The sequence below is a fragment of the Monodelphis domestica genome, chromosome 2 (assembly GCF_027887165.1).
Source record: "Monodelphis domestica isolate mMonDom1 chromosome 2, mMonDom1.pri, whole genome shotgun sequence".
Taxonomy (NCBI): domain Eukaryota; kingdom Metazoa; phylum Chordata; class Mammalia; order Didelphimorphia; family Didelphidae; genus Monodelphis; species Monodelphis domestica.
The window spans coordinates 383807391-383825518 of record NC_077228.1 but is presented as its reverse complement, the minus strand read 5'-3'; the positions used below and the strand labels follow the sequence as shown (position 1 = coordinate 383825518).

At 36.6% G+C, this 18128-nt stretch overlaps 1 protein-coding gene and 1 pseudogene across 1 annotated transcript in view; both read right to left on the bottom strand.

Annotated features, from left to right (window-relative positions):
- NT5DC1 (5'-nucleotidase domain containing 1) overlaps positions 1-10765 on the bottom strand; it is a 266402-nt gene extending 255637 nt beyond the window's left edge. Inside the window, exons 1-3 of the mRNA XM_007484456.3 lie at positions 10288-10765; positions 6345-6436; positions 4505-4576 (exon numbers count right to left, since the gene is read on the bottom strand). Coding sequence (XP_007484518.2) covers positions 4505-4576; positions 6345-6436; positions 10288-10380 — 257 coding nt within the window. The 5' untranslated portion in view covers positions 10381-10765. The remainder of the gene's footprint in view (positions 1-4504; positions 4577-6344; positions 6437-10287) is intronic.
- On the bottom strand, positions 642-3404 carry LOC103105791 (acidic leucine-rich nuclear phosphoprotein 32 family member B-like; annotated as a pseudogene).
- Positions 10766-18128: the final 7363 nt, after the last annotated feature.

Here is an 18128-nt window from a genome sequence, read left to right as displayed (position 1 = left end):
AACTGGGTGTTTCTCAAGACCCTCTTCAGGGGGGATTTATTGAATTTTCATAAAAATCCAAGATTTAAAATTTTTGTTCAAGAAAAAATCTTCAAGGAAAGAAACTTGCTAACTCCTAAGATCCAGAGAATGAATTGTTTATAGAAAGATGCCTGAAAACCCTACATTACATCAAGAAGATCCAGAATGAAGTCTAGGTGTGGTTGATTTAACTGAAGGGTAATTGAACATTTATTTTGAATGTATACTCTTATGCCAAAAGGGGATTGCCTCCTAATTGGTTTTTGTCAATGCACCCAGCAAAACATTGGTTTTACTTTCTCTCTCTTCTATTCCCCTCTTATCTCTAATTATTGTAGTTTCCTCTTAGAAGGTGAAATTTTGTATGCACCTGTAGTTAGAAAATTTAGAGGTACAAGATGATTATATTAAGTGATCAATTGGGGACACTAGCCCCCCAATCATCACGGGGGGGGGGGGGGTTGTGAATTTTAGATTTACTGCACCCTGCTTAGTCTTTATAATTTTAGCAACCAGGAATGTATATACACCTACTTAAGGATTAAGTGTGGGAGAGGAAGGTCTATGACCCACGTCTGCTAGCAAGACAAATCAGAAACAACTGTCTGACCCCCTGGGCCATCCAAAGCCAAGGCTTAACCACCATTGCTGCATGTAAGACACAAAAAGTGACATAAAGAACTACCTTTATATTTCACGTCAATTCCTGTGAGAGGGACTTGGCGGTGGAACTTGACTGTGGAGGAGCTTGAGCGTGAGACCACAGACTGCTTCCCTTAGACTGTCACAAGGTAGGTGCAAGGCTTACTCCCCTTTCCTTGGCTTTTCTGGAGGCACAAGCCTCTGGAGAGGCCCATCTCTTGGGACTCCCTTTACCTTGGATTTCTGGAGGCATCAGCCTCTGAGGAGGCCCCTCATCTTGGAGGAGGCCTCTTGGCTAAAAGCCATTAGATTTAATACTCTGCCCCTCCCCACCTTGGCTGGGGCCTCTGAACTCCTGCCTGGTATCTCTCTCTTCTTCTCTTTCTTCCTTAATATCTTCACTCTATTATAAATAAACCACCATAAAATTCCATTCTGACTTGAGTATTGTGAATTTTAAAACTACTCCACCCTACTCAGACCATACTTTAGAAAATCTGATTTAGCTATCTCCTGATTAGTAACAATGGAGATACTTGGTTTAACAGAATCAAGTCTTGGGAACTTTACATTTCTCCACCCTACTTAGTTTAACAAGGTCAGGAATGTCTGTACCATACTCAAGGATTAAGTATTTGAGAAGATGGCCTTCAACAGACATGTGCAGAAACAGCGGACAGCCCCCTGGGCTGTCCTAAGTCAAGCTAAGCTAACATTGGTACAGATGAGATGCAGTAAAGTGATGTAAAACTGTCTATATAGGGCCTCTTTTCCCGGAGAGGCGTCTCTGGCTAGCAGCGTGCTAAGCGTTCCGAAATCTTGGCATGGTGGCAGCTATTTCTCTGGGTTTTGGTGGTGTTTGCCCTTGAGCTAATTCAGGTTCAGGCATCTTGGCTGAGCCCCCTTGGAGTTCAGGCTGATTCCTTCCTCTCTTTTATCTCCAAAACCTTACCTTCTAGAGTCTCTAATATTCCTGCCCGGCACAAGCCAGGCGGGAGAAATCCTACATCCTTTTCCTTCTCCCTTCTTCTTAAATTTCTTTCCACTATATTAATTAAATCACCATAAATTTCCAGACTGACTTGGGTAAATTTTTTTTTGTTATTTGGGATATTCATGGTGGCCAATAATTAATATAGTTTAGTTCACAACACTAAAATTATCTTTTACTGTATTTCATTGGGATTTAAAATTTAAATCCTTGGTGACCAACTTAAAATATATTCAGTCCAACCATAAGTTCTACCACTAACAACTTAACCCTAATTGTCTAGTCCTTACCGCTCTTTTACATTAGAAATGATAGCTAGTATCAATTCTACAAGAGGTAAGGGATTTTATTTTATTAAATGTTGAGATTTTATTTACAAAGTTTCTTTTGTTGTACCAAAAGTAAAAATGGTATTACAACCTTGGTATAACTGGTAGCCATCAATAATTATGATTCACCAATCATAGCTGCTCTTCCTGAGAAAGCAAGTCTTTATACGAAAACCTAATAACTCTATTTTGTTGGGGTTAACTCCATAGATTTGTTGGTAACTTGGATATACAATGGGGATTGATTGGAGGAATGTAGAACGTCACAGAAACTACTCTTTGCCTCTTTAGGTGTCCTGGGGGCTTGTATTATCGTTACCACTTCTTTTAACAGTTAACAAATCAATAGGAGCAGTACACACAATACTGAACAGTTCTTTTTTCAGATCATTTCAGATTATTTTCCTCTATTATGTCTCTCTCTTCCTTTTTTCACTTTTCCTAGTCTCTTTATTCTCTTCATCTTCATCATTCTCATCTTCCTCATCATCAACTTCTCCATCATGTCAAAATTCTTCTTCATGTCCACTGACATTATATTTATAATCATCTCCTTCTACATCTTTCTCTTCATCATCATCTTCTTCATCAAACTCATCTTCCTCTTCATCATTTACCCCCATCTACTTCAGCATCAGTTAGGAGCTTCTTTGTCTTCTTGGTCCATCAAGTTATGTTAATTGTGGAAGGAGAGTGAAGACACTTTTTGGTAATCATTCAGGTTTGTTACCTCACAGTTAAACAGGTCCAGGCTTTTTAGATATTCCAGCTTTTTCAAGGTTTCCAAGGTACTAGTATCTTTCAGTTCGTTTCCACTTAAGTTTAGATGTATAAGATTTGGAATTTTTTCTGCTAATACTCCAGACCTCCAAAAATTATATTGTCACTGAGTTCAAGCTTTTTCAGTTTACGTAGTTCTAAGAGATTTGAAACTGTAGACCACCCAACATGTATTAAGTTGAGGAACTCTAAATTCACAAATTCAGCCATTAAACCCTCAATTTCCCCATCATTTGATCTACAATTGTCCAGGACAAGTTCTTTTACATCCGATGGGGTCAAGTTCCTCAGTTCCAGGTGGATACTCCTCTTCATGTCACCATTTCTTGGTCCTCCCCTCTTCAAACTAACTTTCCAGGGACAGGAGAGGGGAGAGGAGGGGATCAGTCCTCCGGAAGATGAATTGTCCAAAGGTGAGTCCTTGAGGGAGGGACAGAGGACTCCACTGGCTTTTCTTCCCCTCCTGAAGGAGTGGAGCCCCAAAGCCTGAGTTACTCACAAGAGGGAAGCAAAACCATGGAGGGAAAAGGGGACTCGGGCTTTTAAAATAGATAATAAGAGACATGGTTCTTGCCCTTAAGAATATGCAATTTTGTAGGAAAGATAAAGCACAATCATGAATAAATATAATACAAGTTAAGTTAGACTGTGTTAAGTGAATAAAAAATACAGATGAAAAGTATAAACAATTTAGCAACTTTTATGACAAAATTCCCAATTATTTCCAAAAAAGGTACACTAATTTGAAGTTCTACCAAAACTGTTTTAATTTTCATATTAAAGAATTAAACCATTTTCATATGGTTGTTGATGTAATGCATTTTTTTCTTTCCAAAACTGTTCTTTTTTTTTTTCTTTTTAAACCTTAACCTTCCATCTTACAATCAATACTAAGTATTTGTCCCAAGCAGAAGAATGGCTAGACAATGGGGATTAAATGGTCTCAGAGTCACAACAACTAGGCAATGTCTGATGCCATATCTGAACCAGAAACTCTACTCTTCAGTCTTGGCTCTCAATTCATAGAGCCACCTAGCTGACCTTGTTCATATTTTTTTAACCACTTAGCTATAGGACCTAATCTCATAAATTTCTACCTATTATTTATAGATTTAGGAGACCAGTCTTTTTATGTAGATGTTTATGCAAATATCTTTTTTCCCAGTTCACCTCTTTTCTTATTATCCTAATTACAGATTTTGTTTTTGCAATGAATTTTTCATTTTATGTAATCAAAATTACTTCATTTTCACAATTTTTTCTATCCCTTATTTGGATATCAATTTTTATCATATTGACAGCTAATCCTTTATATAGTATGTATCTTACAATTAATTTTAAATGTAATTTCTCAAATAAAAGGGGTTTAGAAAGTAAAACAAACAGAGCAGCTTTTGTAACTAACATGTGGAACTGCATTTTTTCTTTATAAAACGCAAATAACAAAAACCAAGTTGTAAGAAATGAGATCCAGTTTCATATGCCAAAATTTTGTTTTCCTTGATATATAGATATATTCATATTTATTAGAGTTTTGAACTTTGTCAAGTGTAAATTTTAAACAAATATTTTAAATGGTTATGATGAAAGCAAATAGGTAGATACATAGTAGGTATTCAATAAAGATTTAGCGTTTGAATGACTGAAACCCCATTAAATTTAACAAGCTCTGCTAAAGTCAATACAATTGAGAGACATTAAGTTAGTTTGACTAGAGAATTTGTTTTTTTTTTAAACTTACCTCAGAACAGTTCCATCATGTGCAAGTTTAATAAAGTTTCCATCTTCGAGATCCAATGCCAAGCCTTTGCAACTAAAATACAAAACACTGGTTACTAAAACATGAATGGAAAATAAAATGATTGGCCATTTAAAAGTTAGAACTTTAGAGGAAGCCATATTTTAATAAAATAAATGCAACATAATTACAATATAGTTAAATGTGAAAACGAACAAACCCTAGGACCTCAAAAGTTTTAAATAAGCCACAAAAGGTCACCTTAGTTGCTACAAGGTAGAACCACTAAATATATGAATTAGATGGGACTTTATTCCAAATACATCTAGTATAAAACCATCATTTTATAGAAGGTAGACCTATGGTTCAGAAATGATATGACTCAACCCAAGTTATGAGGATTGACTGATGACATCATAATCCAGTTATTAAATTTTTTTAACCTTTTAAATTTAAAAACTTGGGGGAAAATAATGTTATTAATGATGTTAAAATTCTCTTTTGAACTTAAATTATTTTCCAACTGTTTAGTTCCTTTCTACACTCTGGAATATGTTTAGTTTTTATTTTGGGTCAGGCATCTCAGAGTCAAAGTCATTACTATTTCCTACTAAGAACAAGCCAAACAGGATATTTGTTTAGTATTTTAGAAAAGCCATGGAACACTCAGGGGAAGTTTTATTATTCTTTAGCAAAAAAGAAAGGTAGAAATAATAGCCATAAATTGTCAAGAGAATTCTAGCAAAATGACAGTACTTTGGAAGCATGTTATTTATTTTAGTTCAGAACTTAATCCCTATAACCAGTAGTTTCATACATTTTCTTCCATTTACAAGTGAGATTAGACTTAACAAACACTTGCTGAATTTAATATAACTGAAAAATACTGTTCCAGAGTCACACTGTACCTTTTATTTGTGGAGAGGTGAGTACTATTAATGTTAAACTAGACAATGCAGCATGAGTTTTTAAAAACTGAAACCAGACACATATTAAAAATCCTAAACCAAAAGAAAGCTAAAGTCTAAACAAATGAATACCCATCATAAAATACTATGTAATTGAATGTACTAGTTGTTGAGGTTCTTCCATGAAATTATGTGTTTTCTCCTATCTTCCTTTGATCCTTACGGTGAGGGTAACTTAGAAACAAACCCATATTTCTAAATATTTAAATGTCAAAAATAGTTCTTTCCATGGAAGGAAGTTTTGCTTGACTTTGTATGTATATTGGGCATTGTATTTTTTTCTTTCTCAAAAGAATTTGGAATCAAAAAATAAAAATTTAATTTAAAAAATTGATCTTTACAACCTCTTAACTAACAGAGGTCAACTCTGTTGACCTCTCTGGTCTGACTATGAGGTCAACTAACAGATTATGTGTAGTATCTCAATTTAAAAAGCTAATTTCTAAAAATGCTTAGTTACATAAGTATTCAAAGCATGTCAAATTTCTAAAGGGACATGAAACTAAGAAATTTCTATAGATGAAATTTTAAACTGGTTTAAAAATCAATTGGAAAGGGAGGGGCAGCTAGGTGGCTCAGTGGATAGAGAACAAGGAATGGAATTGAGTGTACCTGGGTTCAAATTTGACCTCAGACTCTTCCTAGCAAGTTAAGCCCCAGTTGCCTAGCCCTTACTGTTCTAAAGCCTTAGAATCAAAATTTGGTAAGGATTCTAAGACAGAAGGTAATTTTTTAAAAAACAAAACAAAGCAAAAAAACTATTGGAACAACTTTACACATCATACTTCTTGTCTTTGTACAAAATTACACAAAGCAAAGAAGATCAATGTCCATTGAATATACAAAAGAGAAATTAAGAGAATTTAAAAACTCACCAAAAATCCCAACTTGCTGGAGGTACACTTAGCAATTCTTTAGCATACCCTTTCTCATTTACCAAGTACTGAGCACAGCTATCATAGATAAGCTAAAATAAGAGAGAAAAATGTAGCATATTAAATATAAAATTGTTCATCCGTAAATATTCAAGTCTGAATTTATGCCTGAAATCATCTACTGAAAATAAAATTTAATTTCTGACTTGAAAGTTTGGGGTTTAATTCTCTGATGAGGAGAATAAATTGAAGAATATTACATCTTATATCAAATAGTGATGATAAAAAAGTTAAACCTCTTTTAATTTTATTTAAACTTAGACTCATAATTTCATTAGTATAGGGAACTTTCTAAATAAAAATTTTCTGCACTGATAATGATAAGCAAGCAGTATACTGTATAGCACTGAGGAAAACTGACCATGTAGCTAATATGTATCACAGGAAACATTTGAACCCATGTCTTCTGACCTAGTGGCAAGCCCTTCTATCCATTATGCCATGCACACTTGGTTATAAAATATAAACTACATTCAGCTAAAACTTGATAAATAAAATGTTTTGCTATTTCAGAGTAGACCATTTTTATATGTTTTGTCTAAAAATATATCTGTTGGTGTCTCAAATGTTTTTCTAGAGTCACAAGTGTCACTTTTAATCACAAAGAGAGAGGCACTGGGACTAAATCCACCAACAAAATCAATAGAAAATATAAGAAAGCAGGACAGTTTTTGTTTTTTTTTTAATGTCATGCTGAATTTGTTGTTTTCTTGGAGGAAGAAGGAAGCTACAGACAGTAGAGACAGTATAGTTTCTGGGTTAGAAGTATAATCCTTTTTCTGTTCTGCTTCGTATCAGGGACATGTTCAACTTTCCAAAATGGTTTTGACGAATCATAGCTCCACCAACAATGCACCAGTAGCAGATTTCCCCAAAATTCCTCTACCATTGACTATTCTCATTTTTTGGTCATTTTTGCCAATTTGCAGGGTGTGAGGACTTAATAACTGCTCATTGACTGACTATATGAAATCAAACTCTGCTTCCTGGTCACCCTCCATCCACTGATCCTAGCTCCATTCTTGGAGCTACCTAAAAATAAGTCTAGGGAAGCAGCTGGGTAGCTCAGTGGATTGAGAGCCAGGCATAAAGACAGGAGGTCCTAGTTTCAAATCTGACCTCAGACACACCCTAGCTCTGTGACCCTGAGCAAGTCACAACCCCCATTGCTTAGCCCTTACTACTCTTCTGCCTTGGAACCAATATACAGTATTGATTCTAAGGCAGAAGGTGAGAATGTAAAAAAGTTTTGGAAAAAAAAATGTCTAATCTCTCTTCAGTCAGACCTTCAGATATTTTTAAGACCCCTCTGATGCTGTTATCTTCTCTTCTCCAACTGAACCACCCCCCGCAATTCCTTAAAAAGATAATAATTTCATTTGCCACATTCTTCTTCATCATTATGATCACATATTAAGAACTAGAGGGATCTTGAAGGTCCTCTACTCCAAATCCCTCATTCTATAAATGAAGACAGAGACCCAGTGAGGGTAAATAACTTACTCAAGGCCACAGAGGAGGTCCTGGATTCAAATTTGGCCTCTGGTATTTCCTGCCCTCAAAGAGCTTGCATTCCAATGGGAGATGGAGAATGTACAAATGCATAAATAAGTGCAGATGGAATATAAGCAAAATAAACACAAAGCAACTTTGGGAGAGACTAGAAAAGCTGGGAAAGGGAATGGGGATTGGAAGTAGGGTTAGGGAAAGCTTCTCTAGAAAGATAGCAGTGCTTGTGCTTGAAGAAAACAAGGGATTCCAGGAGATAGATGTAAAAAGGCAGGGCATTTTGGACATGAGGGATGGCTAGAGCAAAGTCCTATGGGAGCATCCAGGATGAAATAGTCAATGGGCAATTAATTGGTGATGTAGAGATTGGCAAATGTGGGATGCAGAAAGATGGTTTAGAGAGGGAGATGATTAATGCTAAAAGAACTTAAAAAAAAGGAAAAATTAGAAATTAAAAAAGCTCTGGCCGCAGGATGTGATTTTTTTTCTTCCCTTCCAGGTCAACTAATGTTAAAAAAAAAAGTGATGAAAAACTTGCCTAATGGTAGGTAAGTTTTCCACTTGCAAATGAATTCAGGTAAGTGCATTTATATGAGGGAAGGAAGCAAAGCAGCAGCAATATCAGGGGAAACACAGAGAGGAGAAAATCCTATATGTATGGGAAGGACCTATATTCTATATACCTGAGCAGGCTAAGGAGAGGCTTGTGCTAGTCAGGTCTGTCTTTGGATGAAGAACTACACAGGCCAACAGGGACTGACTCAGCTTTTTCTTTGTGACCTTCCATGCTTAGCTTAACTTTGAGAACAAAGTGCCCAATAATTGCTTTTTCATTCTAGGTACGAGATGAATAAGGAGTTGTTTGGGGAGCTGGTCTTGGGAATCAGAATGGCATGAGTTTAAACACCTGCTTCTAGCCCAGACTGCCCAGCACAGTTGGAGTGCAGGACTAGGAGTCAGGAAAACTCAGCTCCCCAAGTTCAAATTTGGCCTCAGACACTTCCTAGGGGTGTGTGACCCTGGAGAAGTCACCTTACCCTAGTTTGTCTCAGTTCCTCATCTACAAAATGAGCTAGAGAAGGAAATGGCAAACCACTCCAGGATTTCCCAAGAAAACCCCAAATGCGTCACAAAGAGTAGGACACAATGGAATAACAAGGAATACATCTTGGGAATTTCTTATGGTTAAGCAATCACAAATTCAATGGTAGAACCAAGTGGTTTGGTTAGAAAAGGGTTTCAAAGACAATCATGGTCCTTAGAAGATTAGTCTCATCTCCCTGGTGTTACTTAAGTGATAAAGCCTCCTCATAGGGACAGAAAGGAATTCAGTCTGGTGTCAAGGAAGATCCTGCCTAATAATCAATAAATCAATAATCAATTAATCAATCAATAAACCTTACAGTAGTGGATCACATTAGGACATTATATTTTCATATCCTAAAACCCAGGTTGAACAGAGTTAATTCTCCCACCCCATTTAATCCTTCCCATTTTATACAGCGATTTGGACAGTCAGCATTTGTTAAGGATCTCCACTGTGCTAGGCATCCTGTTGGTAAATCAAAAAGACATGCCCAAACCCTACCCCCCAAACAACAACAACAGTGCCAGGAGCTCCCAGGCTAATGCAGAAGACAAAATTAATGATAACATTTACACAGCACTTCCTTGTTCCACGCATTGTGCTAAGCGCTTTACAATTAGGCACATTTGATCTTCAGAACAATCCTGGGAGGGGAAGCACTACTTTGATCCCCATTTTACAGAAGAGGAAAACTAAGGTAAGTGACTTGCCCAGGGGCTTATAGTCAGGAAGGATCTGTGGTTGAATTTAAACTCAGGAGTCCCAGGCATGAGGCTCTATGCACTCCGCCACCTAGAAAGCTGCCCTACATCAAATAACTACAATGGAGAGATAACGGGGTAGTCTGGAAATAATTCCAGAAGGAAGGGACTAAAAACGGGAAGTGACTTGCCCACAGTCACAAGGGCAGGAAGTAGAGGCTTAAACAACTAACAGGAGTCTAGGCTACTAACAAGTTCTAATTGACAATAAATTCTTTGTACTTCAGGGACCAAGACATTAGGAAGTGGAGCACGCAGCAAGACACAGAACAAAGCAAAGCCAAAATACCCAAGAAGAGTCAAGTTCAAGTTCAAGGCAAAGCTTTATCCCAAGACGGTGGGATATTTTAGTTTCGGCTCCAGGATCTCCCCTTCCGGCTGGCCCTCCCTTCCCTTTCCAGGATTTTCCTCGGGCTTCGCCGGGGCACACGCAGTCCCGCTTAGATCCCGGAAGCAGGGGCGTTGGGGGCAGCGGCCCTCTCCACCCCAGGGGAGCTCGTCGTGGGGCCGACGCACACCAACTCACCTGGGCGCTCTCTGGCAGGTTGTAGCAACACAGAGTGTGATCGAGGTCAAAGCCTACCACGTCGCAGTCGGCCAGGGAGAAAGGCTCGGTCATGGTCGGGGTAGGAATGGGGATGATGGCGGCAGGGAACAGAGCAGAAACTAGGTCCCCTAAAGTCCTGGGACCTGGGATAGAGTCCGCAGACGCAGCTAGGATTACGGCTCAGGCGGCAGGCACTCCAGTGGGCGGGACTGAGGCCACCGAAGCTCTTTCTGATTTCCCGCGGCCTCGGAGGACTCCGCTATTGGTCCTCGAGGAAACACGTCCCGCCCCCTGTAGGGAACAGTCCCGCCCCGAGCTCCCGCTACCAGCTGAGTCACCTACCCTAGAGGTTAAGCACCCAGTGAAGGTGGCTCCCTGCATATTCCTAATCCTGTCTGTGCAGCAGGCACTTCTCCATTCCTGCCGAAAACTGATTAAGGTTCCATTACACTATGCTAGAGAAAGGGGTGATGGGAAGGAATAAACATTTATTAAGACCCTACTAATGTGCCTCCTGGGCACTAGGTGGCGCAGTGAATATAGCGCCGGGCCTGGAGTCAGGAAGACGGTCTTCCTAATTTCAAATGTGCCTACAGATACTTCCTAGGGGAGATCTTAGGAAAGTCATTTAACCCTATTTGTCTCTGATTCTTCATCTGTAAAAAATGAACTGTAGAAGGAAATGGCAAAACACTACAGCCTCTTTGCGGAGAAAACAAATATGCCTTTTATGTGAGAGGCAGCTAAGTGACTGCCCATAGAGCTGGGCCTAAAATCGCCAAGGCCTGCCTGAGTTCAAATTCAGCCTGACAGCTACATGACCCTCACTCAACCTCAGTTTGCCTTAATCATCTAACAAAGACAAAGCAAACCACAGCAGGATCTTTGCTAGGAAAACCCCATGGACAGTACTGATGTGATGTGGCCATGAAACTGAATCCACAACAATGAACAAGGACATGGGCTTGGGGGGGGGGAATATCTCATTTGATTCTCACCACTCTGTTGAGGTAGGGCTATTATCATCCCCATTTTACAGTTGAGGAAACTGAGGTTAACAGCCGTTAAATGATTTACCCAGGGTTTTAACCCAGTGCCCCCAAACTAGGCTTTGGAGGAGATTTTAGAAAAAGCTGATAAAATAATTCCTGTCTCCAGGGAGCTTAAAGTCTTATAAGAGGCCAAGAAAGTCAGCCAACAAGCATTTATTAAGGACTATTATTTGCTTAATTATAGGCAGACATGGTGCTAATAAACAACAAAGATACAAAGAATAAAAAAAAGAGGGAAAAACTCATGGACCCTGTACATAAGGAGCTTCCATTATATAATATGCCAAAAAGTATGCAAACAAGATTTGTGTAAATGGAAAGCAATCTCAGAGAGAAGGCACTAGCATTGAAGGTACTGGAAAAAGCCTCCCACAAGAGGTGGGGTTTCAGCTGAGTTTTGAAGGGCAGAAGATTCCAAGAGAGGGAGGTGAAAGGGGGGAGAATTCTTGGCACAGAAGGAGTACAGCCAGTGAAATTCATGGAATCAGGGAGATGGACTGCCCTGTTTTACACGGAGCACCCAGGAACTTTATCACACATTAACAGAATACAACATGAGCTATTTGATACTGAACAGCATCATGTAGGAGTCTCCATCTATGGCTTGTGGAGACCTTAGCAGTCATCTAGTATAACCCCTTCATCTTATAGGAAACAGAGCTAAAGAGAGATGAAATGATTTACAAGGTGACAAAGCTAATAAGTTTCAGAGCTTTGAATCCATAGTCTCTATTCCAGTACAGGATGATAAATGAAAAAGTTTTGGGAAAACAGGGAAACATAGAAATAGACACAGAAACAGAAGGAGAGAGAGACAGAGCGACAGAAGGAGAAAGGCAGAGAGAGGACACAGAAGCAGGAGAGAGGGAAAGAGTCAAAGAGAAAGAAGGGAGCTGTGGGACCTTGGGCAAGTCATTTAATCTTGCTATGCCTGAATTTTCTATGTAAAATATAATTTGGATTAGACTCTGGTCCTTGCCAACTCTAAAAATCTCTGAGTTCTTGTCATAGGTTTTTGTATGTTGGTTGGGTTTTTTTAGTGAATAAAATATAAATGATGATATCTCTTTGAATTCACAAATAAGTTGATAGAATAACTTTAAAATAGATGTTCATGACTTTTATGTATGACCAATTTGTAGAATAATAATTCAATTCAACAAATGTGTTCTTATGACTTTAGATGAGGAAAGTTACATTAGTGAAGTAGTGGATAGTGTAATAAGGACTACATAATGTTTATTTTATTTTTTTAATATTTTTACCATTGACATGTGATTACAATTTTCAACATATATTTCCAAAATTTTTAAGATCCAAATTGTTTCCCTCTCACCCTTTAATATTGTTTAATGAATATATTATTAATTTGGGGCAAGGGCTTTTTAAAAAGTGATGCAAGTATCATTTGTGTATATAGTTTATTGTGGAATTTTTATACTGCCTGGAATTTTAAGTTGAAAGTGAAAAAATAAGGAGAGGTACTCATTCCTTCTTGTTTCCTACCCTCTGAATTTGGATGTTAACAGCAGAGTAATTTCTCCACAATAGGGATTTTTCTTCATATTCCTATGAGGAAGAGGGAGATAATGGAGAACCCAATCTACTAATAGACAACTATATCAATTAACTCATGTTACCAAGTACAAAAGATTCAGACTCTAACTTTACCTGCTTTAGTATGTTTATCACAATTAATAAAATTTATATCTTCTTCCTAATCACTCCCAAACTCCCAGTGGATCAACTTACCACCAAGTCACTTTATCCTGTATCCCCAAAGCACTTAACAGTTCCCCTCTTCTGCAACTCACTATTCACAACTAATAAAATACACAAATACAAAGATGTTTTGGACTGTTATATTTTTATCTAGAGCAAGAGTCTTAAAATTTTTGTGTGTTTCTAACCTGTGTTCAGGCCTATGATGTATGGTGAAGCCTATGGCTCTCTTCTCAGAGTAGTGTTTTTAAGTTCATAAGGAAACCAATTATATGGAAATACATTCAGTTTTGCTATAATGCATTTTGAAAGGGTAAATTTGTTCCCTCACGATTATTATATTAGGGAATGTTTTGAGCATAACTTGAATTTTGAGGTTGTTTCTGTGCAATTTCTTCCATGAGAACTATCAAGAATGGAGAAAACTATTCTAAGGTCACAATACTTGAAAAACTGCCCCACTTCTAATACCCACTTCCACAAGCAAACTTCAGATCTTTGTCAAGTGCCATACTCATATGTCTTCTTCTGCAGTAGGAACTTTGTGTGGAGGAGTGGGGTCCTTCTCTTCCCTACCCCTCCAAATTGCAGAAGACTTTGTTAGTTTTCCCTCAAAAACTGGGTACCCAAAGCTAGGAACAACCCATGGTTGAGGATGATGCCACTACTTATTGTGGTCTTTATGGATTTCTTAACTATGTAATATATATAAAACTGCTGTTGTTTTTATTAGGTCCCCATTTTTTCTTAATGAATCACTGATTAAGTTACTGAGGATGGGCTCCTAACCCCATTTCCTTCATTATCTCTATGGTTTCTATTATGGGATTTTGCAGAGCACATAGTGCAAGGCTTTTTGGAAAGTTTATATCATAATAGAAGTGACTGTATAAGTATTAAATATTTTAAAAATAAGTTCACATATCCCAGATTAAGAACCTCTGATAGAATAAGCTGTCATTGAAGTGCTAATTCAATCAGTAGTTGGAAAAGAACTTGAAGAACAGAAAAAAACTTTGGAACAAATATTTGCAATCTCAAGCAGCTAGAGGGAGGGTTAGGAGTGTGGAAGCTGACTGTATCAATTGTAGAGAACTAGAGCTTGGTATACTCTCTCACCATTATCTTCTTATTTGTCAAGATAAGGTAGATAAGAAAAAGTATAAGAAAATAGGATAGGACATAGATATTAACGATCATAAGTATGACTGTGAATTGGATGAACTCACCCATTAAACAGAAGAGGACAGAAAAATGTATCAGGGAGCAGAATCTATTGCTATTTATAAGAAACATACATGAAACAAAGTTGTCCACAGCACAAGAGGCTAAAGCAAAATCCATTATTTACCCACTGAATTAAGAAAAGTAGGAATAGCAATTATGATTTCAGACAAAGCAACGGCAAAACAGATTTGATTAAAAGAGACCAACAGGGAAACTATATTGTGCTGAGAAATAATAAACAATGAATTAATAGCAATAATAGATATTCACTGAATGCATGGCATCTAAATATTTACTACTGAAACACAGCAAAAAGATCTAGAAAGAGAAATCCCACGTAAAATAAATGTAGAATGTAAAAATACCCGAGACTGTACTTATCAATATATACGTAGGAACTCTTATCAATACCACTGCATAATTATTTTTTTAAGAAATAACGACAGACTTGAATCAATGGGAAAATAACAATTGCTTCTAGATAGGGTAGAAGGCAACAAGGGTAGTGCAATAAAGAGAGTAGGAGGCTTAAAGTCAGGAAGACTCATCATCTTGAGCTCATATTTAACCTCAGATGCTTATGCAGTTGGCCCTAGTTTCCTCATCTATAAAATGAGCGGGAGAAGGAAGTGGTAAACCACTCTGTGTTGCTGTCAAGAAAACCCCAAATGGGGTCACAAAGAGTCAGACATGACTAAAACAATTGAATAAGAACAATAATGAAAAGGTCACACCAATATATTAAAGATAATAACAATAGTCAACATTTTTAGAGCACTTTAAAGTTTGCAAATCTATATATTATATATGTGTATGTATATATGTATGCATACATATAGGCATATATATAATCTCATTTTATCCAAATGAGATTTGGTTTTTTAAAAGATGACAGCATGAATTCATTTATTTATTCTTTTTTTTTTTAAACCCTTACCTTCTGTCTTGGAATCAATAATATGTATTGGTTCCAAGGCAGAAGAGTAGTAAGGGCTAGGCAATGGGGTCAAGTGACTTGCCCAAGGTCACACAGCTGGGAAGTGTCTGAGGTCAGATTTGAACCTAGGACCTCCCATCTCTAGGTCTGACTCTCAATACACTGAGCCACCCAGCTGCCCCCTTATTTATTTATTCTGTACTTTACCAAATCAATCTACCAAAGTATTATTTTATAGAGCTAGAAAATATTTGGCATAAAGGGCCAAGAGGTCAAGAATTTTAAAGGAAATAGCTTTTTTAAAATGAGAAGGGTTCTTAGGTGAAATAAATTTTAAACTATACTACAAAACAGTAATCATCAAACAATTTAGCACTAGATTAAAAAAAATAGAGCAATAAATCAGTAGGATGAATTAGGTATTCAACACACAGAAGCCAATGAACCTAGATGTTTAATGTTTGATTCATTCAGATCAAAAACCCCAGTTACTCAAGTAAGTAACTATTTAACAAAAGTTACTGGGAAAATTGAAAAAGATCTGGCAGAAATTAAGTCTAGAATAAGGTCTCACACCATATACCCAGATAAATTGCAAATAGACATCTGACTTATATGTAAGAAATCATATTATAAACAAATGCAAGGAGAAAGGAAGAAATTACCTTTCAGATATAAGAGTTTATGACCAAACAAGGAACAGAGAGGAAGAAAGAAGATAAAATGAATAATTTTGATAACCAAAAATTAAATTCTTCTTGCACAAAGCAAATGCAGAAGGGAAGCAGTTAACTGGGCAAAAATCTTCATAGCAAATTTTCCTGAGATAGTTTTAATTCTAATTTGTAAGAAAAAGAACTATTCCCTTTTAATAAATGGCTAAAGGAAGTGAACAGGCAGTTTTCAAAGAAAGAAGTACAGGTCATATGGAATAATAATACAAGTAACTTTTTAAATTTAGAGAATAATCAGATGCATGGTGAACAATGTGAATTATAAGTTAATATAAATAATGAAAACTTTAAAAGTGTTACTTAGCGAGTAAGACTCTCAATGGGCAGCTAGTCATGAAGACAAATTCAAAACTGTACTCTGACACTAGCTGTGTGATCCATTATACCTTAGAATTTAGCATTAACTACAAATTGGGGTTCAATTTATTGTTTTATTGAATGTCTCTAAATTCAAGAAGGTGTTAATAATGTAGATTAAACTTAAAATGTACAAATCCTTTTTCTCCCCAGAGAGCCTGATAGTTAAACATTTACCAGACTACCTGTCTTGTTCAATATTGCTTGAGCTCAGCAGGAGTATAGCAGAAGATTCAGTGAATTAAGTCATCACTAGATCTCCAGGCTGCTGATTTTAAGCTAATAAAAATAATGATAACTGACATTTATATAGTATTTTAAGGTTTGCAAAGTGTGATACATCCTTTATCTCATTTAAGCTTCATAATGCCTTTGGGTAATGTTGCAAAAAACCCAAAAGAATAGAAAAAGGAAAAAGAGAATAAGTATGAACGAAGGAGCTGCAGAAAAAGAGGCACATTAATATATTGTTAGAAGAGCTGTGAAATCAGTCCAGTCTTTCTAGAAAGCCATTCAGAACTATAACTTTTGACCCAGAAATACAAAAATAAACTTATATCACAGAGAATGAGGAAAAGGTTTCATATATACAAAATTATTAGCTCTTTTTGTAGTGGCAAGAACAAGAAAGAGACCAGCAACCAAAGAATAGTTGAACAAATTCTGTCATTTGAATATAATGAAATAATATTGGGTTATAAAATAATAAATAGAATTTATATAAGGGAATACTTGGGATTGAGATTCATGAATTGATGCAGAGTGAAGTGAACAAAAATAAGAACAGTTCATATATCATTGTAAAAACAAATAAATGAAAGATTTCAAAATGAATAAATGCAATGACTAACTATCATTTCTAAGGAGTATGTATGAAGAATGCTACCCATCTCCTGGAAGAGATGTTGGATTCAAGATATAAAATTTAACAGTCATTTTTTGGCTTGGCCAGTGTGAAAACATATTTGCTTGATTATCTTTATTTGATACAAGGGTTTTATTTTTATTCCTTTTTTTTCCCCAGCAAGGAAGGGAATGTAGGATGAAGAGAAAATAAATTCCTACTAATTAAAAAATTAAAAATAATCTTTTTCATAAAAAGCCTAGTATACTTCTCTTGAAATTAATTTAGTATAATTTCAACAGGGTCACTTTTGAATATTGAATAAATAATAAGTTAATTATGAAATATAGTACATACAAAAGGAATTTAATTATCATATTTTAAACTCCAAGGACATTTCTTTGGAACATGAAAGAAAATTTGAGCAGAACTGACTAGAGTCAACCTGAGTCAAGTATATTTTTTAATCTAAATAAAAGATATCAACTCTTACTGTTCCATATTCCCTTTTTCTAAGGGAAATTTCTTTTCTAAAACATTCATCTGGATATTTGGAATTCCTTTTCCAATTATAAAAAGGAGAAAAATAAGTAACTTTAAATCTTCAATTCATCTGCAACTGAGAATATATAGATAAGACATTAGAGGAAGAGAGATGACAGATTACACCTAGCCAAACAAATCAATGCATTTCTAACTGAGGTCTCCTAATAATAGCTGAATGGGTACCCTGGCAAGGCCCCAGACACAGATGAACCAGAAGAAAAGCTACAAAACTGAGACTACTACTTTATATCTTATTGTAACTGCTTTTTAATTAGATCTTGCCTTGGGGCTACTTGTGCTAAAGGAGCAGACCTAGCAATTCTTTGCATTTCAAAGTCTGATAGTTCTTTGAATGACACCTATGGAATCTTTGAGCCTTTAGGGAACCCTGGTGAACACAG